Source organism: Austrofundulus limnaeus, unplaced genomic scaffold (genome assembly GCF_001266775.1).
Source record: "Austrofundulus limnaeus strain Quisiro unplaced genomic scaffold, Austrofundulus_limnaeus-1.0 Scaffold472, whole genome shotgun sequence".
Classification (NCBI taxonomy): domain Eukaryota; kingdom Metazoa; phylum Chordata; class Actinopteri; order Cyprinodontiformes; family Rivulidae; genus Austrofundulus; species Austrofundulus limnaeus.
In genome coordinates this window covers 126,817-145,625 of record NW_013952874.1, presented here as the reverse complement: position 1 = coordinate 145,625, position 18,809 = coordinate 126,817, and the positions used below count along the sequence as shown (strand labels likewise).

At 39.7% G+C, this 18,809-nt stretch overlaps 1 protein-coding gene across 1 annotated transcript in view; it reads left to right on the top strand.

The window, feature by feature from the left end:
- otog (otogelin) overlaps nt 1–18,809 on the top strand; it is a 95,507-nt gene that overhangs the window by 38,336 nt on the left and 38,362 nt on the right. Inside the window, exons 19-27 of the mRNA XM_014025379.1 lie at nt 4,734–4,808; nt 5,511–5,554; nt 5,658–5,823; nt 11,862–11,969; nt 13,025–13,163; nt 15,988–16,122; nt 16,282–16,428; nt 16,998–17,117; nt 18,447–18,563. Of these exons, the coding sequence (XP_013880833.1) occupies nt 4,734–4,808; nt 5,511–5,554; nt 5,658–5,823; nt 11,862–11,969; nt 13,025–13,163; nt 15,988–16,122; nt 16,282–16,428; nt 16,998–17,117; nt 18,447–18,563 (1,051 nt within the window). The remainder of the gene's footprint in view (nt 1–4,733; nt 4,809–5,510; nt 5,555–5,657; nt 5,824–11,861; nt 11,970–13,024; nt 13,164–15,987; nt 16,123–16,281; nt 16,429–16,997; nt 17,118–18,446; nt 18,564–18,809) is intronic.

Below are 18,809 nucleotides of genomic sequence, written 5' to 3'. Positions count from 1 at the left end.
CCTAAAGTTCTTGGCATTTTTCCCTGATAAAGTTAAACAATGTTTTTTTTCTTTTTATTGCCACTTCAGTAGAAAGCAGAACAGAATATCTGAATATTAGTATCTTAGTTTCTTCATCATCAGTTTAAGTCTGAGTTAAAAACTCATCTGTTTAAACAGGCATTTGAGTCTGAAGAGCAGGATCATTAGGCCAGCCTTTGCTGTTTTGTTTGATTTTATTGTTCATTTTATTACTGTACTTTGTTCATTGTTTTTATTTTATGCTCCTGTACAGCACTTTGGTTTTTATTGTGCTTTATAAATAAACGATGATGATGATGATGAATATTTACTGTGTGCAGAATATTGTCACTTAGTGCCTTACTGGGCCAAATGGGAGTCACCTGCAGGCCAAATTTGGCCCGTGGGCCTTGAGTTTGACACGTGTCCTTGTAGATAAGTGACACACATAGGAACAAAATGTGTGACAGCTTTCACCCTCAACTGTGAACAATAATGTTGGTCAATAACACTTATAGACCTCAGTTAGTGCTTTCTAAATTTAGCCCATAAATTTAGAAAGTGCTAATCCACTAATAAATTTTAAATTTAGCAAAAGCCCTAAAGGACTAATTAAGAAATTAGTTCCCCTATTAGTGTTTTAGTGGAACTGTGCCCACCACTGCAATCCATCCATCCATCCATCCATCCATCCATCCATCCATCCATCCATCCATCCATCCATCCATCCATCCATCCCCATTTCTTCTTTTCAGGGTTGTGTGGGTCACTGGTGCCCATATCCAGCAGTCACAGTGTGAAGGGCGGGGTACACCCTGGACAGGTCGCAAGTCCATCACAGGGCCTCACATAGACGAACGAGACAAACAACCATTCACTCTCTCACTCACACCTAGGGACAATTTAGAGTTAWCARTTAACCTAACAGTCATGTTTTTGGTCTGTGGGAGGAAGCCGGAGTACCCGGAGAGAACCCACCAGTTTTTGTTGCATAAAAAATTCATATGTGTGACAAACATTGATTTCTTCCAGTTTTACATTTTCCTCAGTACGGCTTATAGTTTGAGGCTTACTTTCTGCTCTGTTTTTCTTCCTGCCTGCAATATTGAGAGTGCTGTCAGGGAGTGAAAGACATAGTTTTGTGGTTAGCACACCTGTGTCTTTTAGCAGGTTTAGTGTTTCTTTTGATCTTGGTTCTCTTTTGACTTCTTCAGAGGTTTTTCTATCAAAATGTCAACAGTCTGTCAGCTTAGATGATTAAAGTCTCAAGTCTTTATAAAAGAAAGTTAATAAGTGTTGTCAATTTGGGCAGTAGCTGCATCAGCACCCTTTAACATTTCTCTAGAAATTTAGATCAAAGTTGCAATTGTTTCATTTTCTCAGCATCGGGTTCAAGAGACACGTGTGAATCACCGCTCAGTAGTCTAGCTGTGTTTTGGAGCAGCTCCAGCTCGGCTTGCTGTTTTTTTTTTTTTTTTTTTGTGCAGACGGCTGTCAAACTGGAAGCGCTCCACCAAACAAATCCTCTCAAAGTGATATTTGTATCTGCTCTGAAGCTCAGGTCAGTCCTTAAGTGGAAAGCCTTGTAGCTTTCCTGCAGAGGTTACAGAGCTTGAGGGCCCTCCATAATTGTGCTCTCCCTTTCAGTCTGCTCCGCCCTGGAAGACTCGCCTCTTAATTCCTCTTAAATGTCCCAGGTTTTTACATCCTAGTGCAGCTCGATGCCTTACTTACCATGTGCTAGAGTTACATCCAGGAATTCACCGTGAAACCCCCTTTTCACTCGGGCTGGGGACAACACAGATATCTGATGACCAGTGAGAAAGAATTTGTAGTACAGAAGCTGATGTGAGGCATTGACCTATATGTTACAAACACTTTTAGTTTCAGCTAAACTGTTTAACTCAACTTCTATGTTTTGTTTGCTTAAGATAAGAATTTAGTCTAAAATTCTTCATGTTTCGAACAGCGTTTGCTTTTAGATTTGCCACCTTCAGGCTGATTTCATCTCCTCAAGCTCCCTGTCCCCTATCCACTTACCATGAGTCCTCTGTTTAGAGTAACATAGAGCCCTCTTTAACATAACTCTTAACACATTAAGGAACAAACTGTTCAGTCTGTGCTTTGCAGCAATTGAATTCTGCTGAAGCTCACAGAACATTTTTTCTTTTTGCTGACAAAAGACAAATATGGAAATAAGATTTTAGCCACTGTGTGTGTCTGCGTGTGCGTTCACGTTTCTCTGTTACCAAAATATCTCATGAGCCACTGGACAAATTTTAAAGAGACTTTTAAAAAGGAATGGGGTCATCCGGTTTAATGCCTGTATTGCGATCCGTATTTTATTTTTCCATTTTTTTAAAAAGACACTTGAAGGGGGAGCCAAGCATTTTTCATGAATTTCCTTATTAAAAACATGGGTACTGTGAAATATACTGGGGAACATAGTATAGCCCCGAAAAGAATGGTTGGATGTCCATCTCATACATGTCGAGTTGTACAGATTGTCTGTAATTTACATGGATTTTTTTTGTCATTTTGCAGGTATACGGGTGTATAAAGCAATTTCAGATTCTTTCATGTTTTACTGAGTTTTTCAAAAACTTAGTTTCAAATTTATTTAACATGTCAGAGCCTGTAGGATGTTAAAAAAAACCCATCAAATAACTATCTTCCCACCCACTAATTTCCTCCTGATAATGCTGCAGCCGACMGTCCTCCTGCACCTTGTCTCCTCCACTCTGAGGCTGCTGACCTGCGTGTGATTAATACAGATTTTTTTTGCGAAAATTACAGATTTTTTAGGCTCATTATAAAGGTAAACGTCCGAAGGGGTTGACATGTATGCCATCTACCATTAATTAACTTTGGTGTTCGATTCAAGATGGCTGCCAAAGCTAAATGACTTTAGAAACCACAAAGATACCTATAACTCAGTCAGTTTTACAAGTAAGAGGCAAAAATTAGCCTTGGTTGTAGCTAAGATTCATTATGCTACCTATGGCACAAGATCCTTACTTAAAACTTCAGCATTAGTGTTGGAGTCAACTCTGTTTCTTAGCAAAACATTCCATGAACTGCTGGACAGATTTAATCAAAACTTTCATAAAGTAAAAACTAGCTGCACCCTTTGGAGTCGATCCAATCAACATTATCCAACAAAAGTGTCAGTTTTACAGATGCTGAGCTAAATAATGATGTGGTTGACATCACATAACATCACATGAGATCATTAGTTTCAAAGTTTGATTCAAATGCATGTAACTCTATGTTTTTGTTCTGCTCTCGGAGAAGACACTTTTTCCTCTCTCTCCTGCCCTCCCTTATCTTCACTGCTTTGCTGCTCAGAAACTCTATGTTTTCATCCGAAACCAGAAATTATGGATATTTTTATGGATTAGGTTAGCTGGTCTCTTAATAAATTTATGGAACAGTTTTTTTTTTCCATTGGAGGACATGTYAAARGTGGGACCTCTGTTCTGCTCTGTTCTGAATATATATTTGGATTCTGATCACTGGATTCTACAGATTGGCTTGGTGGTCTCCTGGTGTTCTACAAAGCAGTGTCAGTGGCTATTCAGGCCATTTCCTGGCTGCCTGACCAATATGAAAGATTGCCATTCTTTCAGCACTCATTTTGCCTTGAGCGAGCTGGACTCAGTCTGCAAGCGGTTCTGCTGAGGGTCGCGGGCCAGCTGTGGTCCCTGGACTTTGCTGGCCAGATGGAATTGATCTTGGAGAATCTGATAGCTCGGCTTGGCGGAATTGTCCATACTATTTGTCTGATTGGATTTAGCACGTTGAGATGTTCCAGCGGACATTACGGCAGATTTAAAATTATTATTGTCTGCCTGACTGAAAACATTTTCTTCTGTTCCCAAACAACTGATTACAGATTTGGCTCTCCTACATGGCCTTGAAGATCTGTGGAACTAAATTCTCCTGGATGTTTAAGTTGACTTGTGGCTCGCTTCCCCAACTTCCCCCCCCTCTCCCTCCCATCTGTGATCTGGTTCCTGCAGCAAGCTGAGGGCCGCACAGAATGAACAGTTAACGTAAATATTCTGGAATATGGCTTGGCGGGTTTTGGGGACTTGATTCTTCGGGCACATTTTTCAGATATTCGCACAAGTGCATACAACACTCATGGCTTCAGATACACAGCCCTAAAACTCACTTACTTCTCTGGCTAATAAATGTGCTCTGTGCAGAGTTTTTTTATAAACACCATAGTGTGTCACATTGTTGATATAATACAATGTTTTATTTTGTTTTCCCTCATCTTTCCTTGTGTGGTTTTTCGTTTTTCTTTTAAGAGTTATGCCTCCTCATGATGTCTTCATGAAGATGATCCTTGCTCTGTGCAGGGATCAGTGGTTGCATGACCCAGAGCACCTGTTCTCCTATGTTTATGTTCTGTCTTCTTCTGAATGGTCTTATCTTATCTTATCTTATCTTATCTTATCTTATCTTATCTTATCTTATCTTATCTTATCTTATCTTAGAACAAAGGTTGAACTTAATTAAAACTCTGGCTTGAAAAAGACAGTATGGATTCCTTCATGGAAGGCTCTGAACAAAACATAAACAAGACAAATAAATGTGTTCAGATTTACTTTTAGAGGTTATGAGTTTGTTGACATAACTATGTTTCTGAAAACAGCCTCAACTGAAATGATATGGATCTGAGGTCAGCGAGTTTGTGCTTTCATTGTTGACTTTTTTCTTTTCAGGAGCGAGTGTCCCTGCAGTTTCCTCGGTGYAGATTATGAACCAGGAGATGTAATCATGACATCAGCAGGTGTTCAGTAAGATCCTAACTTTGAGTTTTAAAAGCATTTTTCTTTTCAGCTTTTGCATTTTTACATTTTGTATACATAAGAGTGAATAAATAACATTTTTGACATGGATCCAATTTTGAATATTATATTATAAATAACATACTTCATTCTGAAACTGGGTGAACCCTAACAATAATGGCTAAAATGATTTAGATGGGTTGGATTTCCCTTAACCTTCAATAAAAAGTGAGACATGCAGAGTAAAAACATACGTGTCTTCAGTTCTTCAGGCCATGTCCTCGTATCACTCTCTTTATATTCTGTTCTTAATTATGTGACATTTTCAAATGAAGCCAAGGCCAAAAGAAAAATAGTGACAGTAGGTCATATTTTAAATTATTTTTATGACAGAGCTATAARAACAAACTGAGTGACCTGATGAATCAAACAAGGATAAATTAGACAAAAGCAATAAAAGGAAAACTTAGATGACCCTAACAGAGCACAACACAGAAACAAAATAAAAACTCAGCAAGAACCTAAAGGGTTACACAAATGTTCAAACATGACATAACCTCATAAACGTGTGGTCACCAGCTGATGGCTCATGGAACATAGACCACTTTTACCTAAAGTCTAATAAAGTTCTTGTTTGAATCATCTTGTCTGACATACTCTCATCMTGTCACTTCTTTCTCTGCCCCCCACCTCCACCGACACCCCACACAGGCTCTGTTTGAATGGTAAACTGGTGTCCCAAACTACAGAAACAGGTGAGGCTCTCAGCACAACAGCGTTTCAYTGTGACCCTTCAGGCTGACGAGGCATTACTGGTCTCATCTCACCAATCTGTGCTTTCTTCTTCTCTTCTTGCAGACAGGTTGTGTCCACTGGGTCAGCAGTACCAGAACTGCTCCGAGACGGAACACAACTTCCCGTCGAGAAGGGGCGTGGCCTGTGAGCGCACCTGTGAATCCTACCTACTAAACATCACCTGCTCTGCACATGAGCCCTGTGTGTCGGGATGTGCCTGCCCTCCCGGGTGAGTGACAGCTCGTTGAATGAATAGAAACTAAGATAATTTGATGACATCATACTTTGTACATAAACTGTGGAATTATTCATTTGCTAGTTTAAAATTTGTAAGGTGAAACTACAGATTATCTGAAGTTAAATATCTGGAAGGTTTTAATTCTAGCAGTCTATAAAGAGGTGGTAATTTAGCRTTGTTTATCATCAGTGCAGTGACATGTGGTGAGGTTCATGGCTGGTGAGGCACTCAGTCCAAGAGAATCAGATTTACAAGTATATGAACCATACAAAACAACATAATCAGTTGATCAAAAAGAAAAAACAAATAGGTCCTCTGGATGGGTTCTTCTTTAGTGAAACGTTTCATCTCTCCTCCAAGAGACTTCTTCAGTCTGAGAGTTTCAGGTGAAACCCTGCCTCCACCTGGACAAGCAAGTTAGTCACATGCAAATGAGGGCCATTGACTTAACAACAGGCTTAATTGGATCTATTGTTCATAGAGGGTCATGTGCCCCATCACCTGACCTGTGTCGTGTTATGTGTATGTAGTGAATGCAAGCGGGGGTTCAACGTCCCTCACAACAACAAAATCCCAGAATTTGAAGCAGAACAACTTAGGTCGTATTCAGACCTGATAATTTGCTCAGCTTTAAACGAACCAGAGTTCGTTTCCAGCATTGGTCCGGACCTTTTGTGCAGGTGTGAATACACTCATGCGAACTCTGGTGCGGATCAAACAACCGGACCGAGACCTGCTTTTTGAGRTGGTCTCGGTCCGCTTCCAAACGAACTCTGGTGTGGTTCGCTTCAGTTTGCTTCTGGTGTGAATACAGACCAGACTCTACTGCATTAAACATGCACCTTTTTGGACTTCACAGACCACCATTGCAGAGCTAAATAAACTGAATACATACCTGTTTCATCGTCTCCTGTTAGCAGCTCTACTGCCGGCGTGTTGTGGGTTAGAACAAGCAGAGCACCTCTTCTCCTTTGGGTTGCGGGACACATTTACTGACGCCGCTCCAAAATTAGAATATCATCACGGAACCACCATTAAATTAGCTGCTTCTGACATTTTAAATGCTATTGCAGTTGTACTAGCAGCAAAAATGTGCGCATCAGAACTGCAGCATGCAGGACTTCCTTGTTTTCTTCTGGATCTGTGGCTCAGTCCCGCCTCCGTCCTTTTTTTGTCCAATGGGAGCAATGATCGTCAGCCTCATGGCTTTGTTCACAAGTTATAGTTCATTTGCAAAAAAACACAATGTGAATGCAAACAGCACCAAACGAAAAAAAAAGAGTCCACTTTTGGTCCGGACCAAACAATTGGACCAAAGGACTTTCCTGGTCTGAATACACTCTTAGGAACAAAGTTTCAGCCTGTCTCAGCAATGCCAAACCACCACCTTCCAACATCAGTAGAGAAGAGAGAGACGCTCTCACCACCCTCAGCAAGGACAAGAACATCATCATCCTCCCAGCAGACAAAGGAAGGTGCACAGTGATTTTGAACCAGAAAGACTACCATGAGAAGGTTATGATACTCCTTAGTGACACAACCACATACGAGCCACTGAAAAGAGMTCCAGGAAGTGKATACAAGAAGAAGTTGATATAGAGTCATTGGATAAATGCTGGCTTTGTCCCGCCCATCTGACGCTCAGYGTCTCTGGGGGTCTATGGGGCAGTGGGCTGSCCTCGGCTGGCCCGGACGCTCAGCTTCTGCATRATGACTGGATGATCTGTCGGAGGCTGAATCCCTTTTTGATTGACAGCGAAATGAGCGAATCAGCGATCTTTTGTTGTAAACATTTCGTGGGAGCATTTTTTACTTTCGTTTCTGTTCTAAGTTGAACCGGAGACTTTATTAATCCTTTTAGCAGCATTTTCTTTGTTAAAAATGACTAGCRACAAATGRAGCTTCTATTTCTGGTGGTTGTTTTGTAGCTGCTTGTGTTTGGAGAYTCTTTCTGACTTSTATCRCAGTTTCTGTCCAGCGGGTGCTGCTGARCCCCTCCACYGTTATAAAGCACTCACAGGCGGACACACTTCACASTAGCCTCGYGCCAGTAACAAGCTGMAYGTAATGGCAGACAGTTTGAATGTTGTGGACCGGATTTTGGAGAAGCCATTTGATAGTCTTCCTTAGAAAGAAAAACTTAAAGTTAGACAGCAGGGCTCCTCAGATTAATTTGGTGCAAAAGGTGGGGAAAAGTAACAGGTCTTTGCAGCTGTCCTGGTGTGACAAAGTGAGCTGGCTGACTAGAAGTGCTGTAAAATGATCTGTGACAGGGTCACAAATCATTTTCTTGAAAAGGAACTGAAGACATAGAATTTATGTATAAATAAAACGACACATTTTATGATTTAGGCCAAAACTGAGCTTCCCCTTCTTGAAAGACCAGCATCCACCACTGCTTCACACATATGAACACCATGACAAAACTACAATTATGGATTAATGAGTTTTTCTATAAATTACTGGGTTTTTATAATGTAAGTTAGTTTGAGAAGGCTGCTTTGGCACCAGAAAAAAACTTAATTTCAAGATGCATGACCAGCTGGGGAATGACCCTCCAAGGCCAGTTTGGCGCAGCAAATAAGTTACACTTTGAGCTTTTTTGGAAAATGGAGTACTTATTTTAATTTTTTTTTTCACAAAATAAAATGTTTAATTCACACTTAATTTTTCATGAGGTTTCACAAATGTGGTTCTTTGGTAACAAATTCATATGAAGACTGTTTGTGAGTCTGTTGCCCACAAACAAATTGCAGATTCAGTTGTGGCTAATTGTCCTCAAAATGATGTTTTTTTGGAAGGAAAATGTAGAGGGAACCTGTTATTTTAAAAACATGGACATGATGTAAACACACAGAGTGGATTCCAGTAATCTGATCCTCATAATCATATCTGGTTTTGAGCCTTGAAAGAGAATTAAATCTTTCATTTTGTGACATCAACCAAATGTCATCATAACAACATGCTAAGCCACACATTCCACCTTGAGACACCTTTGCAGACATTTTTTTCATTCATGACAGTTTCATACCTGAGAACAGTTATTTTTTTTAACTTTATTTTGTTAAAGAGAATCAGCACCTAAGGGGTTTAAAGAAACTCAAAACCTTGTATGAAACACCCACGTTCACCGTAGCTCCTCTTCCTCATGTCTGTCTACAAACAAGATTAGTTTAAAATGTCTTAACAACCTGAAACAGAATATCACAGAGAGAAGGTCAGTGAGGTGCAGAGATGCTGACCTCATCTCTGTGATTCATATGCTCCTGTTTGTTACATGAAGCTCCATGACCTTTGTGGTGACTTCAGCTTCTAACTCTGAAGTCCACTATAAAAGCACTTAATAACCTGAAACCTGATAGTTAACTATTTTAGGGGTAAATAAGAACACAACGAGGCCTCAGTCACTCTGTGAGGACAGCTGTGAACAGGGATGAAGAGACGTCTACAGTGACCTTAAAAAGTAGGGATGTCTTGAAACTAGTTTATCTCAAACCGTGTACAAGTACTTCAGTTTGGGTACTCGCCCAAACCTAGTACAGAGTACTTACTGAATTAGAACTTAAACATTATACACTGACATTATACAATGACTCAAGATGAAAACAGATGTAAGACATTTTAACTTCAGGAGGTCCTGACARAAGTATTCATTAGATTTTTTCAGTCACAATGAGGGACTTTGTTTATGATCAAAATGTAGACTATTCATTCATTTTTTCTGTGTCAATTAACCCAGATCAACTCATAACTTATAAGAACCTGAACTTTCTTGTCAGAACTGAAACACATGAGGCTACTAGGACTGGTTTAGTTTGGATTAATATTTGGGAAACATTTGAAGTGTCATGAGCAAAACAAAGTTCAGTTAAAGAGGACTAATTTAATTTGAAACAGTTGAACCTGTGAATCCATAACTGAGATCCATAAAAAATATATTTGGAACAGAGAATAGTGCATAAAGGTGCACATAATGTCCAGACTGGATCTGACACTGCTTCTAGATGTTGAAAGAAGAAAGTTTTGTTCCTTAGACTGATTTGGCCGACTACGCAATGCAACATAAACCCTAGTTGAACTGTATTGTCTTTGCTCCATTCAACATCTTCCTCTGCAACTTTTATTTTGTTTTGTAAAGCAAATTAAAAACAAGTTCTCTATTTCTAAGGATTTGTTCATTATAAGTGCATAGTTCTGGTGGACAAAAGATTGAAGGATCTTTGATCAGAGTAATTGATACAGCAACTTGGCCTGCAGAGAAAGGAAGCTGTTAACAYGGTTTTATCTGTGCTGTAACTCTACTCAGATGAACCTGAGGACCATTCAGAGTGTCACTTCATTGTCTGCTGCCTTGCCAGATGATATAGCTCAGCTCTGCATATTACAAGATACTTATCAGCTTCGACATGCAGGGTGGAAAGCAAATGAAGGAGTTCAGACAAAGACTGCGACACTCTCTATCTCTGAGAATCCTAATTGTCTGGTTTTCTCATGTAACTAATAAGTGTCGTGGCTTTTCATCCTCAGCAGCCCACCCCTAAACCTTTTTCATTTTCTGGCATCGTTTAGCTATGGAAATTTACCTGCTTTGGCTCTGCATCTGTCATTCTTTGGAAAAAAAAGAACCTATTTGAGTTAGAGATGAGCACAGGAGCTCCAAATGATGGGAATATGTTGATAACATGTTGTTAGTCAACAGTTTTTTTTAAAGATTTTTAGCTATCTCTTTGAGTTTATGTCAACTTGAATTTATTTATATGGCACTTTTCAAATGAAGAGATACTTAAAGTCAAGGGTGGAGATTTAATTTCAATGTTGGGGTCAAAGTAAACAAGGAAATATATTCAAAACAGTTTTTGGGTGTGGTGATTTGTGGGTGCCATGCCACCTGCAGGTGCTGGTCCACTGGGTTTTATAAAATCAATGCAGGACTTTACAGAGCACTTCATCCTTCTTTCTGCTGACAGGCTTTATGGAGATGCTGATTTAATTTTCCAACAAGATTTGGCTCCTACCAACACTGCTAAAAGTACAAAAAGCTGACTGTGTAGTATTCTAATTTACTGAGAGTGAACTTTGGGTTTTTATTATTTGTAAGCAATCATTTTTACAAAAACAGCCTCACAATGTCTCACAATGTCTCACAGTGCTTCAAAATGTCTCACAGTGCTTCAAAATGTCTCACAGTGCATCACAGTTTCTCTCAATGTCTCACAGTGTCTCACAGTGCTTCAGAATGGCTTACAGAGTCTCACAGTGCCTCCCAGTGCTTACAGTGCCTAACAGTGTCTCACTGTGTCTCACAGTGTCTCACAGTGTATCACAGTGTATCACAGTGCTTCACAGTGTCTCACAGTGTCTCACAGTGTCTTTGTGAAAGATTCAGTTTTAGTTTCTAGTTTAACACAAATTGTATGTCTGAATTTGTATGTTTTAAATAATTAGAAAATAATAATTGATAGTGATAATTGATAGTGACTTATACAAATGTTGAATGACAGGCAGTGACCTCAGTTTTTATTTCAGTTTAACATGAGAAAAGATCAGAATATCCAGTTCTTTATGTCTCCAAGACAGATCTGGAGTTTAAGCAGCAGATGAGAGGGAAGCAGATCTCTTTTGATCACTATAATTAACTTTTGAACATAGCAAGGGCTTGTTATTGATACATAGAAATCTGCCAGACAGTTATAACCGAAACTGTAATTTCCCTTCATGGGATCAATAAAGTATCATAAACCAAACTAAACGTCCATGTATAACAGTTCTGAGGTCAGTAGTGATGCAGCACTGATATCCAATACAGCCATTTGTTAAAATTAAATACCATAGTTGTTTCATGCTGCTACAGTGAATGACACTCAGTCAGTTTGTGTTTACCTTAAAAAATTCACAATTAATTTAAAGTTTGCAGAAAGGATTCAAAAGCAAAGAAATGTTTTACATTGTTCTGAACTAAAAAAAAGTTTGTATTGTAAACATTTCATATGAAACTTGCAGTAAGAACAAATGTATTTTTTTTCCTTCAGACTTCTGAAACACGGAGAAGAGTGCTTCGAACCTGCAGCTTGTCCCTGTTTGTGGAAAGGAAAAGAATATTTTCCTGGTGACAGAGTCTCCTCTCCTTGCTATCAGTGGTATGCTTACACACTTCATTTCAGTTCAATTTAATTCAGTTCAGTTTATTTATATAGCACCAAGTCTCAACAAAAGTCATCTCAGGGCACTGAACACAAAAAAACAGCAAATCTAAAAAAGCCAGCAGATTGTGTTGTGTGTTGTACCTCTCTGTCAACGCTCTCTGGTTTCATTTAAAAGAGCCACTCGTCAAATATTGTCCAAGATTAACCTTCAGGGTGGATATAGCTCGCTCACACTGAGGACCTATCTACGTCATCATTTATCCAGAATGCTTTGTGTGTAAATAAAATGGCTCCGTCCGCATTAAAATAAATTTTAAATAATTTACTAAATTAAACATCCTACAGTAATTTTACAGTCTTTATTGTACAGTTAATATACATGTTTATCAAATAAAGTCTAATGTTACAACTAATCATGGATCCCTTTAAAGAGTTTTCAAATCTTCACATCAATATTTATTCTGTAAACTAAAATTATGTTCCCCTCTTTCCACATGATCTTTATTATGTATCTGCCTATTTTGTTCTGGGGTAGTTTCAGTCAGCTCATTTTACCATTTTATTTTGCCAATAATCTGGAAAAATGTGTATTAGGATGAAGACAACTCTCCAACAACTTGACTAATTTTTCAAAGCGAGCCTGAAAGCACTTTGTCCTGAGGCTGTCAGAGAGGTGAAAGTTACCACCTGATATCCATAATTCTCTGTTATCACAGGGAAGAAAGACAGCCCGGGAAACAGAGAAGGCCTTGTACAATTCTCTGATTCCATCTGCTTCAAACTCTTCATCACTGAAGGAAAAAAACTGAACCTCCCAGTAATCTCAATCAGTCTCCCCTCCTTTCATTGCTTCTCCAAGCCATAGGCAGGGAAGACGATAGAGATGACAGACTAATGGTGCAATAAGTGGCGATTCAGCATTTGCCAATTCAGTTGCACTTTTCAGTAAGCCTGGGCTTTCCATAGAGCCCATTAAATGTGCAAAAATGTATTTGCAATAAGTGGGAACAGGTTTAGATAAAATCATTGAAACATTGCTGTTTTTGTAGTGTTTGCCAACATGGGACGTTCCAGTGTGTGTTTCCTCCATGTCCCTCCATGTGCACTGCATACAGTGATCGCCACTACAGGACATTTGATGGGCTGCTGTTTGACTACGTCGGTGCCTGCAAAGTGTATCTTGTAAAGGTAGTAAAAACCTGGTATACTTTAAAACATGAAATTATTTGTTTAGTTTCAGTGAGTAATTTGTAAGTGAATGGGTTTTCAAACAAAATGCTTTATATGAATTTCTGTTTAACAAGGCCTGAAAACAATTTTAAATGTATTTATTTATGTTGTTGGATATAGGCCAATTTTTCATTTTTGTTTTGTTAGCTAAAAGAAAAAACGAAATCTCTCATGATACAGCGTTTCTTACTTCTATTATTCTATCCATTCATCTATTATCTTTAYTCACTTCTTCCTTTCTGGGTCATGGATATTATTGGTGCCCATGACCAGTTTCACTGTAAGGAGACCGGKGGTATGTCTAAGTACAGGGGCATCCCCTTCCTTAGCCTTCCCAGTAAGGTCTACTCAGGGTGCTAGAGAAGACAGTCCGATGGTCATACCTTAGATTCAGGAGGAACAATGCAGGTTCCATCCTGGCTGTGGAACACTGGACCACCTCTTTGCACTCACTAGGGTCCGTGAGGGGTCATGGGAGTTTGCCCATCCAGTCTACCTGTGTTTTATGGACTTGGAGATGGTATTCGCTGAGTTCCTAGAGGTACACTGTGGAGGGTGCTCAGTAAGTAGGGAATTGTGGGTCTGTTGTTACGGGTCAATCAGTCCCTATAAAAGTGGTGCGAGAGTTTGGTTCACATTGTCAGCGGTATGTTGGACCCCTTCATGGTGGAAGGTGGGCTCAGGGCTACCCGTTTTCACAGATTCTGTTTATAACTTTTATACACAGAATTTCTCAATGCAGACAGGGCATGGAGGGAGTTCGGTTCGGTGGCCTTAGGATTCCGTCTCTGCTATTTGTGGATGATGTCGTCCTTTTGGCGTCATTGTTGCATGATCTTGCAGATGAGTGTGAAGCGGCTGGAATGAGGATCAACACCTCCACACCTCCAAATCAGAGTCCATGGTCTTCAGTTGGAAAAGGGTGGATTTCTCTAACCGGGTTGGGGGGTGAGGTTCTGCCTCAAGTGGAGGATTTCAAGTATCTTGTGGTTTTGTTCATGAGTGAGGGAAGAATGAAGCATGATATTGATAGACGGATTGGTGCAGCTTCTGCATTATTGTAGACTCTGTACTGGTCTGTTGTGTTGAAGAGGGAGCTGAGCTGTAGGGAGAAGCTCTTTGTTTACCAGTCAGACTACATTCCTACCCTCACCTATGGCCACAAACTTTAGGTAGTGACCAAAACAACAAGATCGGGGCTACAGATGGTCAAAATTAGATTTCTCTGCAGGCTAGCTGTTGGGGATGTGTAATGTGTATCATTAAGGTTTTATCAGTACTACTATTCCCATCGATATTGCTTATTGAGCCTGTATTTTAACAGTCCTCTTATCAATGCTTTTCTGTGACTAAAACCAAAAACAAACTGAATATGCAATGCTTTTATTTTAAAACAATGTAGAACATATTATAAAGCCAATTAATTTTTATTTGCTCATGCAATTGTAATCTGCATTGCATTAACTGTATGTCAGGCGGTTAATGCGTTCGATAAAATGCCATTCTATCCAAAATGGAGTAAGAAGATGTTGAATTTTTTTATGACGTTTGAATGTGAAAAAATTTGAATTTTTATTTTATTTTTTTAATCTAATACAAATCTTTTCAGTATTTTTTCAGATTTTCTGTCTTTTTTGATCCAGATACATATCTGATGTTTTTCAAAGCGACCTCAGTCTGAACGCTTACGTCTGACTTATTTCACTGAGGTGGGGCTGAGCGGATCAATCCAGATGCTGTTTAAATCTTTGAAGCTCCACGTCTTTGGCTACAGAACAGAAGTCCAGTTGCTTCATCCTTTTTCTTTTAATTTTCCATGTCCTGAATTACTGATAATCCACAGAAAAACACTATAGTAAGGTTGAGCGGTTTTGGACTGTATTGGTGCTAAAGTTACTCAATCTAGAATTTACTTCCAGCATGTTGCTTTGTTACAAAAATAAAATGCTGCACAGGAGCAGCTTACCAGAGGCAGGTTCAGATATAAACACTGTACTAAACAAGCATGTCAGATAATTGGCTCTGATTGCAGGAAGGAAGACAAGATCCAGCACAGCAGCAAAGCAGGAGAATGAGGGAGGCACGGGAGAAAGAGCAGAAGCGTCTGATCCCTCCAAGAGCCAAGCAGAAAAAAAAACCCAACACAACGTGCTGTGTTTCGTGCTTGACATGCCACTATTCCTGTACCGTTAACAAAAATGTTAAGGCTGGAGCTTATCAATCTGGTCAAAATGAATCACGCTGAACCTGTGCTGAAAAAAATACTGGGTTTTGGTACCCATCCCTAGTAGCTGGACTTTCCCTTAGAAATAGGGTGAGAAGTTCAGTTATCAGAGTAGAGCTGCTGCTCCTCCATGTTGAAAGGAGTCAGTTGAGGTGGTTTGGGCGTCTGATGCCTCACCTCTCTAGGGAAGTGCTTCAAGCATGTCCAACTGGGAGGAGACCCAGAGGAAGACCCAGGACACGCTGGAGAGACTGTGACTCTCAACTGGCCTGGGAAAACCTTATAATCCTCCCAGAAATGCTGGAAGAGGAGGCTGGGGAAAGAGAGACCTGAGCCTCGCTGCTCAAGCTGCTGCCTCTGCAACCTGACTCAGAATAAGCTAAAGATAATGGCTGAATGGGTATATTGTTTAAAGCAGAAAAGTTTTAAGAAAATTAGCATCAGAGATGTGGGATGCAGGAAAAACTGATGCCTGATTAAACACAGTTTAGAATCTACAAACTGTATCTCCTGTGATTTATAATGACCTTTGTCTTCTCTGCTTTCTCTGGTCCACAGAGCAGTGCTGAGGTGATGCTCAGTGTTACAGCTGAAAACGTTGACTGTTTTGACACTGGGATTATTTGCAGGAAATCCCTTCTTATCAACATTGATCGATCCTTCATATTGTTTGATGATGACTCTGGAAAGCCAGTAAGTCGCTTATTATGTTTATTTTTATTTTTGTTGTAATTTAAATACAAACTCAACATCACTTTTGTTGAAATCTCAGTTTTATTTTAATTCCTGTGTGGTAACTCACTGGATATTTGAAAGGGTTTCTGCAGCATCAAACTTTTCCATCTCGTATAGAATCCATCCAGTGTGATTGACAGGAAGCAGCAGATGTTCATCTGGCCAGCAGGATTTTTTACTGTGATTCACTTCCCAGAAGAAGATGTGACGGTTCTGTGGGATCGTAAAACTACTGTTCATATCCAGGTTGGGCCTCGATGGCAGGTAGGAAGATGTTCCTGAACTTTCTTTTTTATCTGCAAACTGCATAGGGTGATGAGTTCAGCCGATGCCCCACTGCTAAGTAAAAGCTAATAATAATAATAATAATAATAATAATAATAATAATAATAATAATAATAATAATAATAATAATAATAATAATAATAATAATAATAATAATAATAATAATAATAATAATAATACCAGTGAACACCAGAGTCAGAGTTTATTTAATTTTATTTGTAAAAACATTTTTTAACAGCTGCCTGTGTCACATTCACTTTTCTGTGTTATGGTTTTAATATTATTATTTAAACACCCCAAAAAAATAACCATGAGGAAAAAGAAATCTAAATCATTTGGGGAATAACAGAGGGCTCAGTTCTGCTCCTAGTGGACAGATTCTGTACTGCAAAAAGGTAATAGTCGTGCCTAAAGAGTAGATGCAAAACATATAAACAGTGCCGATAAGGGAAGTTTTAGGTGTTGAATTGTTGCAGTATATTTCATGAAAATTTGCCGTTAGGTTACAATGATGTGAGGATGTGAGGAGCTGTTGGTGATGTGTTCAGGGGAAAGTGAGTGGTCTGTGTGGGAACTTCGACCTGAAGACAGTGAATGAGATGCGAACACCTGACAACATTGATCTGCCAACACCACAGGAGTTTGGGAACAGCTGGACGGCAACAGAGGTGAGCAAAATATCCACTTCTTCTACTTATCTGTGGTAGGTTCAGGAGGGTGTGAGAGCTGGTTTATAGGAATATAAGCCTTTCCCACATCTCTCATACACAAGGTTATGAGGAAATTATTTACCCACAATTAAATTGTTAATCATTTTTTGTTTAATTTATGTAAATAAATGATTGCATATCGTTTATGGATCAAATTGAACTTATCTGAGTATTCCACTTATTGTGTGTCCTTTTCACTTCGCACAGTCAAGATATTGACGAAGAATAAGAAATTCCTTGGTAAATAATTTCCTCATAACCTTGTGTATGAGAGATGTGGGAAAGGCTTATATTCCTAAAAGCCAGCTCTTACAAGGGAAAATTGGATCTTCCTCTCCTGCGCCTTCTGGAGGATCTCAAAGTGTTTCCAGACTGGAGAGAATACATAAACTCACCAGTAAGTTTGAGGTCTGCCTCAGCATCTTTTTGTCAGACATGCCTGGAAAACAACTAGAGGGAGGCTCCCAGGAAGTGTCCTTATCAGATTCTGAAACCACCTCAGTGAACTCCTTTCAGTGAGGAGGAGCAGCTACTCACGTTGAGCCTGGCCACTCTGAGAATTATTTACTGTTATTTTACCAGGCAAGTCCCATTGAGATCTCAGATCTCTTTTTCAAGTGAGGCCTGGGCCTGAAGGCAACCTATTGTACATGTTTTGSGGGGTGGGGGAAACCAGAGTACCCAGAGAAAACCTACGCAAGCACAAGGAGAACATGCAAACTCCACACAGAAAGACCCCAGGTCCGAACTGGGGATCGAACTCAGGACCTTCTTGCTGTGGGGTGTCGGTGCTAATCACTGAGCCATCTTGCAGCCAGAAGAAGGAACCTCATTTCAGCTATTTCTATTTGGGATCTCTATTTTTTGGTCATGGTCTTCACATCATGGCCACAGGTGAGGGATGGGATGTAAACTGAGCCTTACCTTTCACCACAGCCTCTTCTTCACCACGACAGACCAGAACAACTTCCTCTTTACAGCAGGCGAGGCCCCCGTTCATCTATCAAACTTGCTCCATCCTACAATCACTCATGAAAAAGACCCACAGATACTTCATCAACTCCATATTAGCAAAGCAATTACCTTCTGAATTTATGTACATTTTCAACAAAGCTGTGTTCAAAGTGTCAGTTTCTCAAAGAAAAAAAAAGAAAACGTTGTGCCTGAATAGGAGAATCATATCATCACTCATTCACAGCTCCATTTCATTTAAAGTTTAGTTAATTACTTGTTGAGTTTCCTTTGTGGTTTAACCGTGTTCAGACTGACTCCTTCATGTGTCTTCAGTGTGTCAACAGTCCAGACATCAGACACCCCTGCAGCCTCAGTCCCCTCAGAGAGCCTTTTGCAAAGCGTCAGTGCGGCGTCCTGCTCAGTGAGGTCTTTCAGACCTGCCACCCTGTGGTGAGTTACACAGCAGCTATGGTCCTCTCCTGAACCAATGGCAGCTTTTAGTCAAACTGATTTTTCATTTACTGCAAACTAAGATGGGAAAATATTTTCTGATGAGCTGAAAAATGTGACAATTCTATTATTTTCCCTAGGAGGCCAAGTGCTGGTCATATACACTCACCGGCCACTTTATTAGGTACACCACGCTAGTAACGGGTTGGACCCCCTTTTGCCTTCAGAACTGCCTCAATTCTTCGT